Source organism: Apium graveolens, chromosome 2 (genome assembly GCF_009905375.1).
Source record: "Apium graveolens cultivar Ventura chromosome 2, ASM990537v1, whole genome shotgun sequence".
NCBI classification, from domain to species: domain Eukaryota; kingdom Viridiplantae; phylum Streptophyta; class Magnoliopsida; order Apiales; family Apiaceae; genus Apium; species Apium graveolens.
In genome coordinates this window covers 319162505-319179977 of record NC_133648.1, presented here as the reverse complement: position 1 = coordinate 319179977, position 17473 = coordinate 319162505, and the positions used below count along the sequence as shown (strand labels likewise).

The following is a 17473-nucleotide window of genomic DNA, read 5'->3' as shown; positions in this document are numbered from 1 at the left end:
AGCTGAGGTTGAGTTGCCCCTATCTGGGTATCCGCTTGAGTAGATGCATAAGTTGAGTGGGGAAGTATCTCCACGGTGGACGAAATCATCTGGGTTGTTCCCAATGGTGTTCCTTCCTCCAGAGCTCTAGTTGTTCTCCGTGTTCTCGCCATGGTTGTTGTGCCTTCCCACAGACGGCGCCAAATGTTATGGATTAAAACTAATATATATATATAATTGTTGTATCTAATAATAAGAAACGTGAGCTTCAAGGCTCGATTTTGACTGCTCTTGTGTTTCGTGACTCAATCTGCCTTAACAAGATGCCTACGTACCTTGCTGATTGCCAAGGATCAAGTCAAAAAACGTAGTTCTGATCTGTGGGGTGAGGCCCCTTATATAGATGTTGGGAGTCCTTGAATTGGACTTGGTATAGAAGACTTTGTGGTCAAGTCTCTGAATTAGGATAGACTTAGGAGTCCTAGGGAGTAGGAAGCTGATTCCTTATCCCATGAGGTTCCTTGGAGGCCAATCTACAAGGATTTATATCCTCACTAGGACTTATCTTAATAGCTGTTTTTCTCCCTTATTTATTAATTACGAAATTAATAAATAATCAGGGTTTTTTGGCCTTCTTTGTTCCATCAGGTCTGATCTGGTCCATCAGGCCTGATCGACATGTTAACCTTTATGGTCTTGAATGTCATACATCTTTTTATTGGGCCTTGCAGCCCAAACTATTATGTAATCAGGATTTATTTATCCCTATCAAGCATAATGAGCCGAACCAAAACCAAACGACTCCGGAGAAAGCTGATTTTCAAACGGAAATCGACTCTTTGTTTCAAGATCGAAAATCTCCACGTATATTATTTTTTATGTTATATTCTAAAACATTATTAAAAATATTATCTAACATTTATCTCATTTTTTAAAAAATATAATATTTAATAACAACTATGTAACCCTGAAAAACCAAAATAGCATACAATGAGGTAGAGATGCACAAAAAGCCCACCGGACCGAGTTTTATCTGGGCTTTAAAAAATCCGGTTTTTTTAAAACGGATCGGGCCGGGTTTTTTTAAAAATCGGGTCAGGCCGGGTCGGGATTCTTATCAAATATAAGGCCCGGTTTAGGCCCGCGGGCCGGGCCGGATCGGACCAAACCGAGTTTTATCTGGACTTTTTATTTATATATTAAAAAAATAATTTAATATTTTATAACTCAAATTATGAATAGTTTAAATATCGGAGAAATTAATATCTTGATATATCATATAGAGTAGTTTAGAAAACAAAATAAATAATTATTTTTTTAATATAATATATAAATAAACATATACTTACCTCAATTGCTTATAATATTTTAAAAATTATAAAAAGTATTCTATATTTTCAAATTTTATATAAAAAATCAGTTTTTTAATCGGGTTTTTATCCGGGCCGAACCGGGTTTTTTTAGATCCGGGTTTTTATTCGGCTTTTCGAGTTTCGGGTCAAGCAGGAATTTCGAGAAAAAATGAGGCCCATTTAAGGTCCACGGGCCGGCCCGAACAGGACCGGATTTTTTACCGGATCGGACTTTTCAGATTTTTTTCCGGATCGAATCGAATTTCGGATTTCGAATTTTTTAACACCTATGAATGAGGACATAAGAATTGGAGCCATACACGTGTGTATGTTTTTTAATTGGTTTTCATTTTGACTCTCAAACTGGAACATTCTAGATTCTTAGTTTTGTTTTATTATCTATTTTCTTAAAACTCCAGTGAACTTACTAACCAATACAAATTTGAATCGGAAAAATATCATGAGAAAAATTAATAACCAAAAATTCACTTGACTTCTTAATGTCAATATATAATATCTATTCCTACAATTACTTAAAAAAATATCAATCTAAATTCTCAAAATATAATACTAATAAAATGCACTAATGTTTTATTAATTTGAATACTTAACTTTTAATATTTTTATGATTATTATGTTAATAACTACGTTTTAAAAAAAAGGGGTAAAATATCCTTCTAAAATCACTCATTGACCGAATAATTACCCAATTCATCGCTATAAGTTGCTCTTCCGATTTAATTTTGGACTTTTTCGAAAAATACCTAAGGTTAAAACTATTTTTATAAAAATACTGTTATTTTTTAAAAGAATTTGCAAAAATATTTTTTAATTTGCAAAAATAATATTTTTTAATTTTTTTTGTAAAAATACGGTTTTTTGACAACCGGAATCAACTCGATGCTAACTTTGACGAGTTTTTGCAACTACATGCAAACTCAAATTAACCAATAAAACTTTATTCAACTGGTTCTATATGTGGTTGATTTTGGTTGTTTCCATATTTTTACAAAAAAAAGCAGAAGATGGTAAAATCGTAAAAAAATTTAAAAAAAATAGTATTTTTGATAAATTCTCTTTAATTTTTAACGTCCGACTAGTAAATGTATAATTTTTTTAATTAATATTTTTAAATTACAAAATTAAATATTATTATAAAATTATAATTTATCCGATTAATACCGATTTCCGTATTTTAAAAGTAAAAATAAAAGATAAAGCGAGGGCCGAAGGAGAGTAGAAAAAGAAAAGGGGATATCTTTCCTATCAAGAAACGAACTGTGCAGCCTATATAAAACAGCCTTCTGTATCTATATTCCCAATTTATAGATCTTTACACAATCTCTCTCTCTCAATCTCTCCCAATCTTTCTCAATCTCTCTCGCTCTCGATCAATTCAATTGAATAGCAAACATGTCTACTCAACCCGAATCATCTGATCCGTAAGCTCTCTTATTCTACTCAGATCTTCAATTACTCAATTCAATTGTGTTTTTTTGTGTCTAATCTGTGTGTATATGTGTAGTAAGGGGACGAAGAGAGACTTCAGCACGGCGATTCTGGAGAGAAAGAAGGCGGCGAATCGATTAGTTGTTGATGAGGCGGTGAATGATGATAATTCGGTTGTTGCGCTTCATCCTGAGACTATGGAGAAGCTTCAGCTCTTTCGCGGTGATACGATTCTCATAAAGGTCCGATCTTTACTCTAGTTTTGTGAATTTTAGGGTTTTTGTTTGGTTTAGTGTTTGATTTTTGTGAAATTGGCGTAAAGGTTGGATTTTTATGTGTTTTTGATGTGGTTTTTTGAAATTAGTGGTTTTGATTGGTTAGGTGTGTGATTTTTGAGTAATTATTGTGAATAATTGAATTGAATTGATTTGGTACTAGTTAATTGGTTTTGTTTAGGGTTTGTTATTGTGTTGTGATTTGCAAGTTTAGGGCTAATTGAATTGAATTGAATGTTTCGGAATTGGAAGACAGAAAGGGGTTGGTTATGTGTTATGGAATATAGTTTTGTTACTATTAGTAGGTGGTGATAGGGTCTTGGATTTTCTGAGTAGGACAACGGACTAAAAGGGAATGTTCGGATATAGTTTATTTTGTTTTATACCACAGTGTCGTGAAAGGGGTTTAAATGAATTTGTGATCATCGGATGACTGTGAGCTGTATTTGATGAGCTCATACATATCTTTTGTATAAAATTTCATGTGATATATATTAAACTTGTTTTGAAATCCTCTTGGTTATTTTTTATGTTTGGGATTTAAAGCATGGTACTTTTTCTTGTGTGTGTATATTGAGTGGTGATTGGTATTTGAGTTATAGGTATATTGAGCGGTGATTGGTATTTGAGTTATAGGTTCTTTGTTGACCTTCCATTGATGAGCAAGGACGTTAAATAAATAGATTTTGATATTATGATATGTCAGTTCAGGACAACTCAAGACAGCTGGTATTACTCTGTAGATGGAACCTGATGAAACCTGAATCATATTGTAGCTGACCTACTTCTCTTTTGGAGTATTCTCCTACGTGCTTTTATCGAATATTAAATCCTTATTAAAAAGAATGGAAGAGTTTTATGTAGTATGTACTTGTATGTCTTTGTGCTACTCTGTAGTCTGACAACTAAATAACTAATTATAATCATTGGCAATGTTTAGTCTCTAGGAAGTTGTTTTTATAACATGGTACTAAGTTCAACAGATGGCTTTGTAGTTCATTATTAATTTTTCAATCTTCCCTAGAAAATAGTTTGTTGTCCTTGTGTGAATAGGTTTAATCTGCTAGAAGTACATATTTATTTATCATGTATGAGATAGGATGTGGATAAACTTATTATTTAATTCTTGTATGTTACGTTTCAGGGTAAAAAAAGAAAAGACACAATCTGCATTGCCCTAGCTGATGACACTTGTGATGAGCCAAAGATCAGGATGAACAAAGTTGTCAGATCAAACCTTAGGGTTAGACTTGGAGACGTAGTTTCTGTGCATCAATGCGCTGATGTTAAGTATGGAAAGCGTGTTCACATCCTTCCCATAGATGATACCATTGAAGGAGTTACAGGAAATCTTTTTGATGCTTATCTGAAACGTAAGTCTCGATTAATTTTTTCGTTTCTCATATTCAGTTTTTACTTTATTTTCATTGTCATTCTGTTTTATTTATCTGTTACTCTGTTATGGTATGAGTTATAACTGACAATATGTTGTTATTTTGCAGCTTACTTTCTTGAAGCCTACCGCCCTGTTAGGAAGGGTGATCTATTTCTTGTAAGAGGAGGCATGCGAAGTGTGGAATTTAAGGTTATTGAGACAGACCCTGCTGAGTACTGTGTTGTTGCCCCTGATACTGAAATCTTCTGCGAGGGAGAGCCTCTTCGAAGGGAGGATGAAGATAGGCTGGACGAGATTGGATATGATGATGTTGGCGGTGTCCGTAAACAGATGGCTCAAATTAGGGAGTTGGTGGAGCTTCCATTAAGACATCCACAGCTCTTTAAGTCTATTGGAGTCAAACCACCGAAAGGAATCTTGCTCTATGGACCTCCTGGATCTGGTAAAACTTTGATAGCCCGAGCCGTTGCTAATGAAACTGGTGCTTTCTTCTTCTGCATTAATGGGCCAGAAATCATGTCAAAGTTGGCTGGGGAGAGTGAGAGCAATTTGAGGAAAGCATTCGAAGAAGCCGAAAAGAATGCGCCATCCATTATATTTATTGATGAGATCGATTCAATTGCCCCCAAACGAGAAAAGACCCATGGAGAAGTTGAGAGGAGAATTGTTTCTCAGCTGTTGACACTTATGGATGGACTTAAATCTCGTGCACATGTAATTGTTATGGGTGCTACTAACCGTCCTAACAGTATTGACCCTGCCCTCAGAAGGTTTGGCAGGTTTGATAGGGAAATAGATATTGGTGTACCTGATGAAGTTGGACGGCTAGAGGTTCTCCGTATTCATACAAAGAACATGAAGCTTGCTGAAGATGTAAACATTATTCCCATGGCAACCTTTTAGTATATTATGTGTGTGTGTGTGTGTGTCAGGATACGTATATCTACATATGTATTTTGCTACGAAGGACAATATGTCGACACTGATATCACTTTCATCTGTTGTGCAGGTTGATCTAGAAAAAATTTCAAAGGAGACGCATGGCTATGTAGGTGCAGATTTAGCAGCTCTGTGTACTGAGTCTGCACTTCAGTGCATCAGGGAGAAGATGGATGTTATCGACTTGGAAGACGAAACAATAGATGCAGAGATCCTGAACTCGATGGCAGTTACTAATGAGCACTTCGCCACTGCTCTTGGAACTAGCAATCCCTCTGCTCTGCGTGAAACAGTAAGCAACGTTTTTACTGCTGGCTCAGGAATCTACTTGCTGTTTATGTTCTTTTTTTTGTTATTGATTTTTGTGTTTCTGTTTTTCTAGGTTGTTGAAGTGCCTAATGTTAGCTGGGAAGATATTGGAGGGTTGGAGAATGTTAAGAGAGAACTACAAGAGGTATTATTAATTTTACATACACTTTTGTGGTGTTTTTTTGTCCCTTTTTATCTCTGTTTACCAAATTGTTTACTCATTTAACTTGGGACTACAGACTGTTCAATATCCCGTGGAGCATCCTGAGAAGTTTGAGAAGTTTGGCATGTCTCCCTCAAAGGGAGTTCTTTTCTATGGACCACCTGGATGTGGGAAAACTTTACTGGCCAAGGCAATTGCTAATGAATGCCAAGCTAACTTTATCAGTATTAAAGGACCTGAGTTGCTAACCATGTGGTTTGGGGAAAGTGAGGCAAATGTGCGAGAAATATTTGACAAGGCCCGTGGATCTGCGCCTTGTGTCCTATTCTTTGATGAATTGGATTCAATTGCCACTCAGGTATGATTAATGGCTTTCAGTTGCAACTTCTTTCTCTGTTTTCGTAAAGACCCAATGTAACTCATTTGCCAATTCTTTTGCAGAGGGGAAGCAGTTCTGGAGATGCTGGTGGAGCAGCTGATAGGGTTTTGAATCAACTCTTGACTGAAATGGATGGCATGTCGGCCAAGAAGACTGTTTTTATTATTGGGGCAACCAACAGACCTGATATAATTGACCCTGCACTGTTGAGACCTGGTCGTCTTGATCAGTTAATTTACATTCCCCTACCTGATGAGGCTTCTCGCCATTCAATATTCAAGTCGTGCCTCAGGAAGTCCCCTGTTTCTAAAGATGTTGATCTGATGGCACTTGCGAAATACACTCAAGGCTTTAGTGGTGCTGATATTACAGAAATATGCCAAAGGGCTTGCAAATACGCCATCAGGGAGAACATCGAGAAAGTAAGTAGTTGAACTGCTGACTCTGACCATTTCTTTTAGTGATTTAAAGATACAAAATTTTCTAAGATTTTCTTTTGATGTTTGCAGGACATTGAGAAAGAGAGGAAGAGAAGTGAGAATCCCGAGGCAATGGAGGAGGATGATGTTGAAGATGAGGTCTCTGAGATCAAGGCAGCTCATTTTGAAGAATCAATGAAGTATGCACGTCGCAGTGTCAGTGATGCTGATATCAGAAAGTATCAAGCATTTGCCCAGACATTGCAGCAGTCTAGAGGGTTTGGCTCTGAGTTCCGATTTTCGGAAACTAGTGGTACTGCAGCAGCGGCCTCTGATCCATTTTCAGCTCCTTCCGGGGCTGCTGATGAAGACGACCTATATAGTTAGGTCGGTTATCCATTCAAGTCTGTAATTGTTGTCTCGAAACTTTAATTATCATGTACTCTCTTTTACTTCTACGTTGTGTTACTCGGATTATTTCTCCCTCTTTCCTGCAAGATGGAATTGATAAATTTTCTGGGTGTTGTTTAACAGAGACTAAACCTCTTGGCAGTGATAGTTTATTGTCAATGTGATATTTATAAATCAAAGTCATTTGGAAACAATCTTTTGACTACTGACAAGGTTCGGTTCGGTTTTGTTCAGCCTTTAGGATATCATAAGTTAGCATATATGTTTGTCAATCATGTGAAATTTAGCAAAATTTATTGGGCCAAAAAACATTATACCAAGTCTGAATCAAATTTAGGCACAGATTGTAACTTCTTCTTTCAACTTGATTGGTTACATTATTTGAACCTTAAATTTACCCTTTCAGTTTTAGTTTCAATACCTTCAGGTTGATAACATGCATTATTTGAACCTTAAATTTACCCTTTCAGTTTTGGTCAGAGGTAAAAAGAGGACATGAAAAAGGTATAGTACTCCACTACTTGTACAATATATTAGGTTGATTCAGAAGGAAGAAAATAATGAAGCTAATGTTTTTGTACCGAGGACCATTCATGTGAACAATGATAAAAATGTCAGTACTAGCAGACATCTGAATGGGCGTGTACATCTTATCTGAATCAGCACGTCCTTCGTATCGATTTTTTTAATTTTATTACCTATTTTACAGGCTGTGATAGTCAGACAGCAGCAGTTTTAGACTATGATAGTCGGCTAGTAAAATTCTCCTAGGCTTTAAAACTAAGGGACGGTTCTCGTAACGGTCTGTCAGGAAACCCTTATACAACAAATAACTTTGTGTTTGTTGAATAAACCATCCCACGGCTGTAATTATAAAAATAGTTATATGGACCGTGGATATTGTTGCGATCCGGAGAAATTACCTTTTTGCCCTCTTGTCACGGACCGCGAATATTGTTTGTTGAATAAACCATCCAACGGCTGTAATTAAAAAAAATAGTTATATGGACTGTGGATATTGCTGCGATCCGGAGAAATTACCTTTTTGCCCTCTTGTCACGGACCGCGAACATTATCTGTGGTTGAAACGGTTAGAACTTGATGTTAATGTAGGAGAATACATTTTTACTTAGTAAATAGAAATTTATTTCAGGTCCCAACTGCCGACAATATCCGCGGTCTGACAATGTTTGTGGTCCCTATAGATATTTTTATTAATCACAGCTGTTAGATAGTTGATTCAACGAACAAAAAGTCATTTGTTGTATAAGGGCTACCGTTATCACGGACCCTCTCCTTGAAACTAAAACCTCATGACTGATGAGATAACAAGTGATTAAGAATTTATCTTTTATCATGATCTGAATTCAATTTTCGTTCACATCCGAGATTTATCGGAACATATACCAAATCTCAAGACATATAAGCCTAATTACTATAAAAAAAATGACTTGTTATTACATGTTTTTTTAGCAATTCCAAGATTCAAAAAAAAATCCGGAGTTAAATCTATCTATGGAAAATTAGTTACAACGATCTTTTGTCGGGGACTCGGACCGTAAACTTAACATAAAAGTGACCATTAATTTGGATCTTGAGGATGAGCATAATTATTTCAATAGGGTTTATATATATTTATTGAGTTTTAACTGTACTGGATGCTTATAATAAACATGGATGATCAATTATTCTGGGTAAAAATCAGAAACCAGAGAGATAAAGAGGGATGATGAGTTTAAGCCTTAAGGGTACATGATGAGTAATGAGGAGACATAGAGAGCTGTTGAGATTAAAAACCTTTATCGTACACATATATTAGAGGTTCTGAAGGAAAGGAGACATGCTTGGTTGGTTACCGCATCACCTCGCAATTTGATCAGACCTGTCACTACTATTTCACGAAAAATAATTACACATCAAATCAATCGTATCAAAGCACAGTCATTAGCGTCGAGTTTAACAATAGCTTTGTTTATTCCGCTTGTAAAGCAGGAGGATAGGCGACTTGAGCTGAGCTGCAATTTGTTTGATTATTGAAGACACTAAATCTGCTGGAGAAAATTCTCAGGCTTTGCATTACAGGACCTCACTCATTGTTACAGCGACAAAAAGAGAATATCAGTAGGGGTTCAATGCCCCCACACGTGTGGATTCACGTGGGATCAGTCTGACCTCGGCACAGAAGTGAACGTGTGATTTCATAGTGTTGAGGACTGTGCATCTCTTTCTCATGACGGGACTTGCCCACTTTTGTGCTAACTTTGTTGAATATCCCTTAATACTGTTGTTTTGGGCTCTACAGGTACTAAGTGTTTGTAATATTGAGCTCAACCAAAGCAATTTGTTTAGCCTAAATGGCACTTGTAGTTGTTCACTATTGACTTTGATATTAACATAATATAGCTATTGTCATTCTGTAGTTTCTAGCTCATCACATATTTGCTGTGTTTATCATAATTTTATTGCAAGATTACACCAAAGTGAAGTTTAACAAAAGTTTACATGTTTGAAATGAAGATCCAAGAAGAAAACGTAGGTTTTGCTGGGACTTCAATTCATGAAAGATCGGATGCAAATCACAAAGTAAGCGTTTCTTGTTCATATTCAACATTTCACACTCATTTTATACATACACTGTTGCAGATGCTGCAGATTCCTATTGGAAATACTCATTCTTGTTTTTCCTTTTTAGACACACACATCCATTGCAGTCCCAGATCATTTCGCATTACAATATTAAATATGTTGTAATCATTTTTGTTTCTATGTTAAATATGGACCGTACATGTATGAAAAATCATGTAGTTCCACTTTTTATTTGCCATAATGGGGAAGAAACAACAATTAACAAGACACAGCCAAATCTAACGGGCCTTCATGCCCTGTATACATTTTAGCGCTACTTTGAAGTAAGATTTATCACCGGAATAGGATTTCTATTAAAAATGCAGGTTCATATAAGAAAAAGTAAATTATTCAATCAATATTAACAACCCAGATGGCAAGATCTAGATCAATTAACAATACATGTACATTATATATGTATACATCCATACTTACCAATGATTTAGAATATTTCACAACTGTCATTAGTAAGTATAAATTACTCCCTACAAATATCTAAAACCTTTAAAAAGGAAGAAGTAGAAGCCAATCTATTTAAAACATAGATAAAACATGAGTAGGCATGCAAATGGTATTACTTGAACAAGTGAGCTTTGTATACCTAGCTAGCTATGCTCATGCCAACATAAAAGCATAGCTATACAACGTCTGAGAATATAGAACTTGGCTCGTTGCTTCTTCACTATATATCCGCACTTCTTACAAAACGATAGCCCATTCTCCGTCTTAGAGTCACCTCCACCTCCAACTCCACCACCACCGTGATGATTTCCATAGTGGCAGTTGCTTCTCGTACTGCTTTCTTCAATGTTGATCTCCTCCATGAAAATGTACACACAGAGGCTATAAGCTAGCTTTGATGTGATTGTCCTTGTACTGATACACACATGCAGTGATATTGTAATATAAGTAGAAGTTGCAGCACCTGCAGTCAGGCAGATATTACATATATAGATAGACAAAGACTAGTATAATAATTCTCTGGCTATAATGGGAAGAGGTGGTAAAGTTGTTATATATATTTATGCTGGTTTCAGAAACCTTTTAGTGCAGGGCCGGCTTTTGTGCTCTGACAGAATGTACGAATCGACAATTTTTAGCCATAGCTTACTAATCACCCTAATAATCACTCTCAGCTGCCTGGTATGGTAAATATTTAACTAGTCACCCCATACAAGATCACTTGTGCTCACTCTCTATGGTAAATATTTCAGTGCGCATCATGCTGCACAAGATGCAAACGAGTGCTAAAACTCTCGGGATTAGTCGAAGTGCATGTAAGCTGGTCCGGACACCTGGTTAACAAAAAAAAGGTCTAAACTCCCATATAATCTCCAGTACCAATAAATAGTAATATTACAAACAAAAATTGTTTTAGACGATTGATGTTTGAGAAGCAAACAGATTGATTTTCAGCGATCTTTACACCACATTGCATAAGGGACCTGAAGCAAAGTTGCAGAAACTAAACCATCACTATTATACTAATTAAGTATCAAAACTCAAATGCATAATCATATAAACTAAACACATTCAACACAAATGCAGAGTGTCAGAAACTAAACCATCATCGGATTTAGAATATCGTTTGCAGCACATTCAAATTGCGTCATGTAAAACTTGAATGTTTTTTTGTCACGTATTAGGCCTGAGGCGGTCTGGCGTGGTACACGTTGGGATGTCCAGAAAATACACCTTTCGACCAAAACTTGAATGCTTTCTACATAAAACTCGAAAAATTCCTTGTAAATCATACACCTCTAACCATAATTAGCATATTTTTTCTAGTTTCTTACACAAAGAAGGATTACAAAGGTCCCATAGGGCAAGCAATGCATCATGCAAAAATGTGCCCACAAGAACAAGTATTGTAATGACTAGAAGAAGCAATGATTGTTCCAAAGTATTGAAACAAACTAGTATTGGTAGTAATGTTTGTGCATGGTTACTTGTAGACCCGGAGCCTTGCCTGCCTGCACCCATGAGTTCACGCCTGTGCTCTACCTACCTAACCCTTGTGGTGAGCCACTTTGTCAGAGAGCCCCCTATCTACCAACCTTACCACCATTATTTTTCGACTAACAATATATAACACAGCCTTCGAACACCCACCTTATCTTTGACAAGGTTTGAACCCTCGATATTCTGTACCCGCCTTATATTTGATAACGTTCGAACCTTCGACATCCTGTAAAGGGAGAGAGGGAGATTTCATTACACAGAAAGTGTTAGAATTGAATTCGAAAACTTTTTCATTACATGAAACTACTTTAATTTACTTAAAGTATTGTGTAATGGGTCGTTGTTTCTTTAATGTTTCAAACATTATATATGAAGCACCAGTGGTCTAGTGGTAGAATAGTACCCTGCCACGGTACAGACCCGGGTTCGATTCCCGGCTGGTGCATCACTTTTTTCCCAGCCAACAACAAAAGAAAATGGAAATGGCCATCTAGAGAATCTTTCCCAGCTCAGTTCAAAAAAATGTCCACATTATGAAAAATTTATGCTGATTTTTTTGTACATTAGTTGTGCATTTCCAGGACCGGAAGCATTGATGATAAATAAACGACTTCCAGCATGTCGAATGGTAAAATCACATTCCGTAAACTGCCATCACATCTCAATCAACGAGTAACGATTATGTTCAAATTGGTTGCATTGCCTGTATACTCCGTAGACAACATATAGGTTGCATTGCCTGTATACTCCGTAGACAACATATAGGTCCGTAGAAAACATATAGGTTGCAATGCCTGTAGACGACATATCGGTTGCATTGCATGTCTACTCCGTAGACAACATATAGGTTGCATAACCTGTACACTTCGTAAACAACATATAGGTTGCAAATGTTGTCTTTTTACAGGTGTTAACTGGATCAAGACAGCAGTTCGAGGACATGAAATTTGTAACTGCGAATGAATATATTCACCAGTTCCCTGTACATTATTTTGGTGTTGCTCTATAACCAACAGAAGTGACCAACAGAAGGGAGATATTCAAAAAATAAGTAATATTTACATTATTCACTTGCACTATCGCACTCTTTTTTCAGAACAGTGCCAGGAATCCTCTTGTGCCTGCTCCAGCCTAGACTAGTGTAATCAATAACAAGTTAGTTTTTCAAGGCCTAAGCAAGCAAATCTTCATAGGCAGCCAACCCTTCACTATCTAGATGCTGCCTCAGTTTGTATAGTGATCGGCTTTCTAGCTGTCGCACTCGTTCCTTGGACAATCCAAAAACAACACCTATGTCAGATAGTGTTTTCGATTCACCGTCTAAAATGCCGTATCTCAGCTGCATAATTTTCCTTTCTTTGGGACTAAGAACACCGAGTAAGTTGCGTATGTGTTGCCTCATAAGTTGCTTTTCCACAGTTGCTTTTGGGGTCTCAACTGCCTTGTCAGCAGTGATTTGCTGTGGAAGTACTAACAGTGATTATTCAACGAAATAAAATGGAAATATCATCTATTCATGCAAGCCGGTTACAGATATAGAACTCTTTGAGGTAAAAGACCATTTTGCACGACGAAATCATGAATACGACAATACCAGTGCAAATGCACATTAAAATTTCTTATGTAGAACTGCATACAATCAAGTGCATTGATCACCAAATGGCAATTAAGGAACCCCAAAAATACCTGATATGTGGTAGGCTGATCTGCCCACACAGCCTGTTCCATTGAAAGAGGCGTTCTTACTAAATATAGCAGTCTTTGCAACTTATCAACTGTAATTCCGCAACGAACTGCAATTTGCTCCTTGGTAGGACGATGGTGGCCATCTTGAATGCATTGTCTCTTTGCTTCCGTTACTTTGTACAGGAGTCCATATACACTATCCTACACAGTCCAGCCATACGCATTCAAACATGAAAATGAAAAAAAAAAGTAATTTTAGTAGCTAGTAACATGTCATTTGCTATTCGGTTTCTTATTTTGGCTGATGCATGCCAGTGTATCACTTGTTACGGATACACATAAAGGACTTGTAGGGTCACAAGGGCAAAGTATAAATATAAACAAGTACACTTACTGGCAAACGGATTGTCCTAGAATGTTGAAATATAGACTTCCTAACTGACTGCCGTATCCACCAGTAAGCATAAGTAGCAAATCTACAGCCAGCTTGGGGTTTAAACTTTTTAATACTCCACATCAGGCCCATGCTTCCTTCCTGCAAAGGAAGGGGAGAAAACCAGTTCAGATTGACACTATTGCAGATACCTCAAGCAAGTGCATCTATACATTAACTTCAATTCTGCATTTAGTTAGAGATTATAGTGAACATGCACACAATAAATTTAATCCCTTATGTAGCACATTAATAGATTGTACCCCAAGGTAATGTCCACATCCTACTAAACATGCAATTCCAAATTCGGTAATTTTCTTTCTTTCATGTAATTTCGGGTCATGTAAAACATGGACTTTCGCTGGTCTAATGGATAAAACTCGTCAAAGAAAATATTTATAGGTAAACAAGTAGGAAGTGTCCAAAGAGTTATTCATGTTTGGGCACCTGTAATAAATCCTGAAGATTAAGCCCACGCCCGTTAAACTGCTTTGCTATATGAACCACTAAGCGAAAGTTGGCATATATTAACTTCTCCCTGCTCTTGTTACTACAGTGTATTTGTGACTTCAAGGCACGACAACTAAGCCCAACAGCGTCAGCCCATTCAACCAGAGTTGGCTCACGTCCAAACTGAGCATGTAGCCTGCCTTTCACTTCTTCTAATTTCATTAGCTCCTGGTACAAAATATAATATATATTAGAAATCCTCGATGCAGTAAGATTTTCAGTTAACCAGCATCACAGGAGAGTAAACTAACCTGTATGTGAGCAATCAATTCAGATTCTTCCTTAGCAGTCAAAAGTTTTTTGGTTTCTGGAACCCACGAGAATAATCTAAGAGGATCATCAGAATCAGATGCCTTACTTTTACTTCTCGGAGGGATGACTCTCTTATCATGAAGCATTTCTTTTCTCTCAGGAATCCTTCTCTTCTTAGATTGTCTCTCCAAACGACGTGTTGACCTGACAGTTCTGGCCTGTTCAACTGGGAAATCGGCCGATGTCATAGATCCAAAACTGAGTAAACACGTAAGATATCAATCTCCAAAAAAAAAATCATGGTCTGAAAATATACTTGATTTGCAAATTCTGTCAAAAGGAAAACAGAGATGTAAAAGCTACCTTAGGGTGTGGGATTCATCGAGATTGGCACTAGACGGTTTGTGGTCCTCAGCCAATAAGACTGCTTGTTTAGAGGCTAACAGAGCTTCTTTTGCAAGGGCAAGCACATCACATGGTTTTACTCCCGCAGATTTCTTAGTTACAGGACCACCAGACTGCTCACTCAATAATGAGGATGGCATACTTCCCGTCTGTGAGGATGGTGATCTGTAAACAATGAAAAAACATTTCAAATGTAGGACAGGAAATAAAATGATAACAATAATCTTTAGCAAAGGTGATATAAAAAAATCAAGATAAGATTTTTTATGGTTATCCTTACAAATACCATAAACCTTGCCGATGCAGCAATTGGCGTTGGAATTCTTCAAGAAATTTATCCGGATCAACAGTACTATTCACTTCATATGCTCCGAATCCCGTTTCCGGTTGTTTCCCAACCAATATTGCCTTTTGAAAGGGAAGGATCAATTAGATACTAAATTCACGCTTCAATTATACTAAGACCACATTTTACTCACATCACAGAAGAGCTCAAAAGTGTAACACCTTTTTTCATTACCGACAGAAGAATTCATTTAAAAGTTCAGGTTAAGTTTTGTCAAGAGATTTACACTACACAGCCTCACCTGGTTTGTTCTGTCCATCCGCAACAAAGGCTTAACATCATCTGGCTGCTCTTGAGTACAGGCAGAGGTAGGGAAAGTCGGAGCTAAAGAAGTAGTTTGCATTGAGTTAAGTACATGAGTAGCTTGTTCATGTAGCTTCAGAGCTGCAAAAATAAAATTAATAAGAGAACATAAACTTAATGTCTGAAAACCCATTAACTGAGTGAGTCAGATAAAGTCAGTTTGCCAACCAAAGGGAAATGTAAACCAACTAACAATAAATCCAATTACTGAAAAGTAGCGCAACATAAAAGTGTTTCCTCTCTCTCTTGGAATTTAAAACCTTAAAAGTAATAATAGCGTACACATAAGAACCGCAAGGAATAACTGTAAGATGGACCAATTCTCCTAAGAATTTTGGACAAGTAATTTAATGAATCATATATCACTAACCAACTCTAGAATTGTTATTATTATCATATAATTCTAGACATCGCCATCTTCAAATGTTCATTTATGATAAATACTTCTAATGGTACGATACGTCAAGATGCCTGGCAGCTTTTTGCATTCTTACTCATGCTCCCATCAGGATATATCTCTGACTACTTCCCGCCTACATAAATAGGTTATTTCATGAAATGAACCTCATAATGGGTAATCTTGGTCTACTAATCACTAACGATTTAAATGATCAACGCAAAAACCAAGTTCTCCATTTTAAAATTCTTCTAAACTTATAGTCCATCACAGAATCTCAAATTTCATTTCTACTTTTTCCAAAACAAGAAACAACAAATTCCCATCTCGCGTAACAAAAAATCAATAAAACAATGATTTTTACTCATACAACACTACATTAATGCTAAACTCACCAAAGGGCCATTCAATCATGCATTTTTCTTGGCAAATTCAACAAAAAAACTAACAAACAAACACTACACTAAAAACCCAACATTTTTATACTAAAATAACAAAAGGGCTAATTTAAAATCAAGAAAAAAAGAAAATTTTACCTGAATAAAAATGTTTAGGCAATGAACGAGGTGGGAATTGAGAGGAAGAAGAAAGCAAGCTTTTTGACACCTCCATTGAAGTATATAAGCTCTGAACATACATATTTAAATCATATATTATATATATTATAATGATTGATTTGTGTGTATAGATTATCAAGAAAAGAGGAGATATATGAATGGCAGGCACTGTAAATTAATAAGATTGAGCTGAGCCTTTCAAACAAGATAGGAGAGAGAGAGGAGAGAGAGAGAGAGAGAGAGAGAGAGAGAGATTCTTATAGATTCTTTCTATTACAGTAATGCCCCCTATCTCCAGTTTGAGCTTGTGTTCTTGTTTATGTGGTCTTGGACTTGTCTTGTCTTTTTTTCAGTTTCTTAAAAGCCCAACTAACCCATTTTGTATTTCTTGAAAGCCCAGTCCAGTTTAGCTTATGATGACCGGTTTTGGAGTATTGTCATTGGCCCATATGATGTCAAGAACCGAATCGAACCGAAAATTTTTGGTAAAATGAGAACTGAACTGGACCCAAATTAGTTAAGACCAAATCAGAATCAAAATTTTGGATTGGTTCGATTAGGTTCGGTTCAGAACCTGAAAATGCTCACTCCTATTGCATATTTAAATCACGGTACAATCAAAATTTTAGGAAAAATGAGAACCGAACCGGACCCAAATTAGTTAAGACCGAATCAGAATCAAAATTTCGATTCAGTTCTCGATTCTGAACCTGAAAATGCTCACATCCATTGCATATTTAAATCACGGTTATTTTTCTGCGTTTCTGGTATTTAGTTCCCGATTAATAAGCACGGTTAATGAAAATCGGAAATTATCCTAACTGAAATTGTTTGAATTAATAATTTGTAACTAAATATTTTGATAATTTATAATTGTGAAAAGAAGATATAGTAAGATATTTCTTGGACATTCAAATTAAACCAGT

The 17473-nt window shown here is 36.4% G+C and overlaps 2 protein-coding genes and 1 non-coding gene across 3 annotated transcripts; 2 read left to right on the top strand and 1 right to left on the bottom strand.

The window, feature by feature from the left end:
• Nucleotides 1-2598: 2598 nt before the first annotated feature.
• On the top strand, nucleotides 2599-7265 carry LOC141708986 (cell division cycle protein 48 homolog). The gene is made up of 9 exons (XM_074512860.1): nucleotides 2599-2773; nucleotides 2857-3022; nucleotides 4200-4428; nucleotides 4558-5324; nucleotides 5461-5682; nucleotides 5773-5844; nucleotides 5939-6220; nucleotides 6304-6663; nucleotides 6751-7265. Exons 1-9 carry the CDS (start codon nucleotides 2745-2747, stop codon nucleotides 7045-7047), a joined length of 2424 nt encoding a protein of 807 aa, XP_074368961.1. The 5' UTR covers nucleotides 2599-2744; the 3' UTR covers nucleotides 7048-7265.
• A 4767-nt stretch (nucleotides 7266-12032) lies between these two features.
• On the top strand, nucleotides 12033-12103 carry TRNAG-GCC (transfer RNA glycine (anticodon GCC)). The gene has a single exon. It is a non-coding gene; the product is annotated as a tRNA-Gly (tRNA).
• Nucleotides 12104-12624: 521 nt separating this feature from the next.
• On the bottom strand, nucleotides 12625-16813 carry LOC141708988 (RNA polymerase sigma factor sigF, chloroplastic). Its single transcript, XM_074512862.1, has 9 exons — nucleotides 16527-16813; nucleotides 15532-15674; nucleotides 15225-15352; nucleotides 14903-15109; nucleotides 14539-14797; nucleotides 14225-14455; nucleotides 13739-13879; nucleotides 13345-13545; nucleotides 12625-13117 (listed from the first exon to the last, which is right to left on the bottom strand). Exons 1-9 carry the CDS (start codon nucleotides 16627-16629, stop codon nucleotides 12830-12832), a joined length of 1701 nt encoding a protein of 566 aa, XP_074368963.1. The 5' UTR covers nucleotides 16630-16813; the 3' UTR covers nucleotides 12625-12829.
• Nucleotides 16814-17473: the final 660 nt, after the last annotated feature.

What these genes read in the sequence shown, in the direction of transcription:
- LOC141708988 (XM_074512862.1), bottom strand. Translation starts at nt 16,629, where the DNA reads ATGTATGTTCAGAGCTTATATACTTCAATGGAGGTGTCAAAAAGCTTG. An exon ending in GGATGGACAGAACAAACCAG is followed by an intron (nt 15,353 to 15,531) that starts GTGAGGCTGTGT and finishes CCCTTTCAAAAG; the next exon opens with GCAATATTGGTTGGGAAACA. An exon ending in CTAGGACAATCCGTTTGCCA is followed by an intron (nt 13,546 to 13,738) that starts GTAAGTGTACTT and finishes TGGACTGTGTAG; the next exon opens with GATAGTGTATATGGACTCCT.
- LOC141708986 (XM_074512860.1), top strand. Translation starts at nt 2,745, where the DNA reads ATGTCTACTCAACCCGAATCATCTGATCC. An exon ending in TTTTGATGCTTATCTGAAAC is followed by an intron (nt 4,429 to 4,557) that starts GTAAGTCTCGAT and finishes GTTATTTTGCAG; the next exon opens with CTTACTTTCTTGAAGCCTAC. An exon ending in TGGATTCAATTGCCACTCAG is followed by an intron (nt 6,221 to 6,303) that starts GTATGATTAATG and finishes ATTCTTTTGCAG; the next exon opens with AGGGGAAGCAGTTCTGGAGA.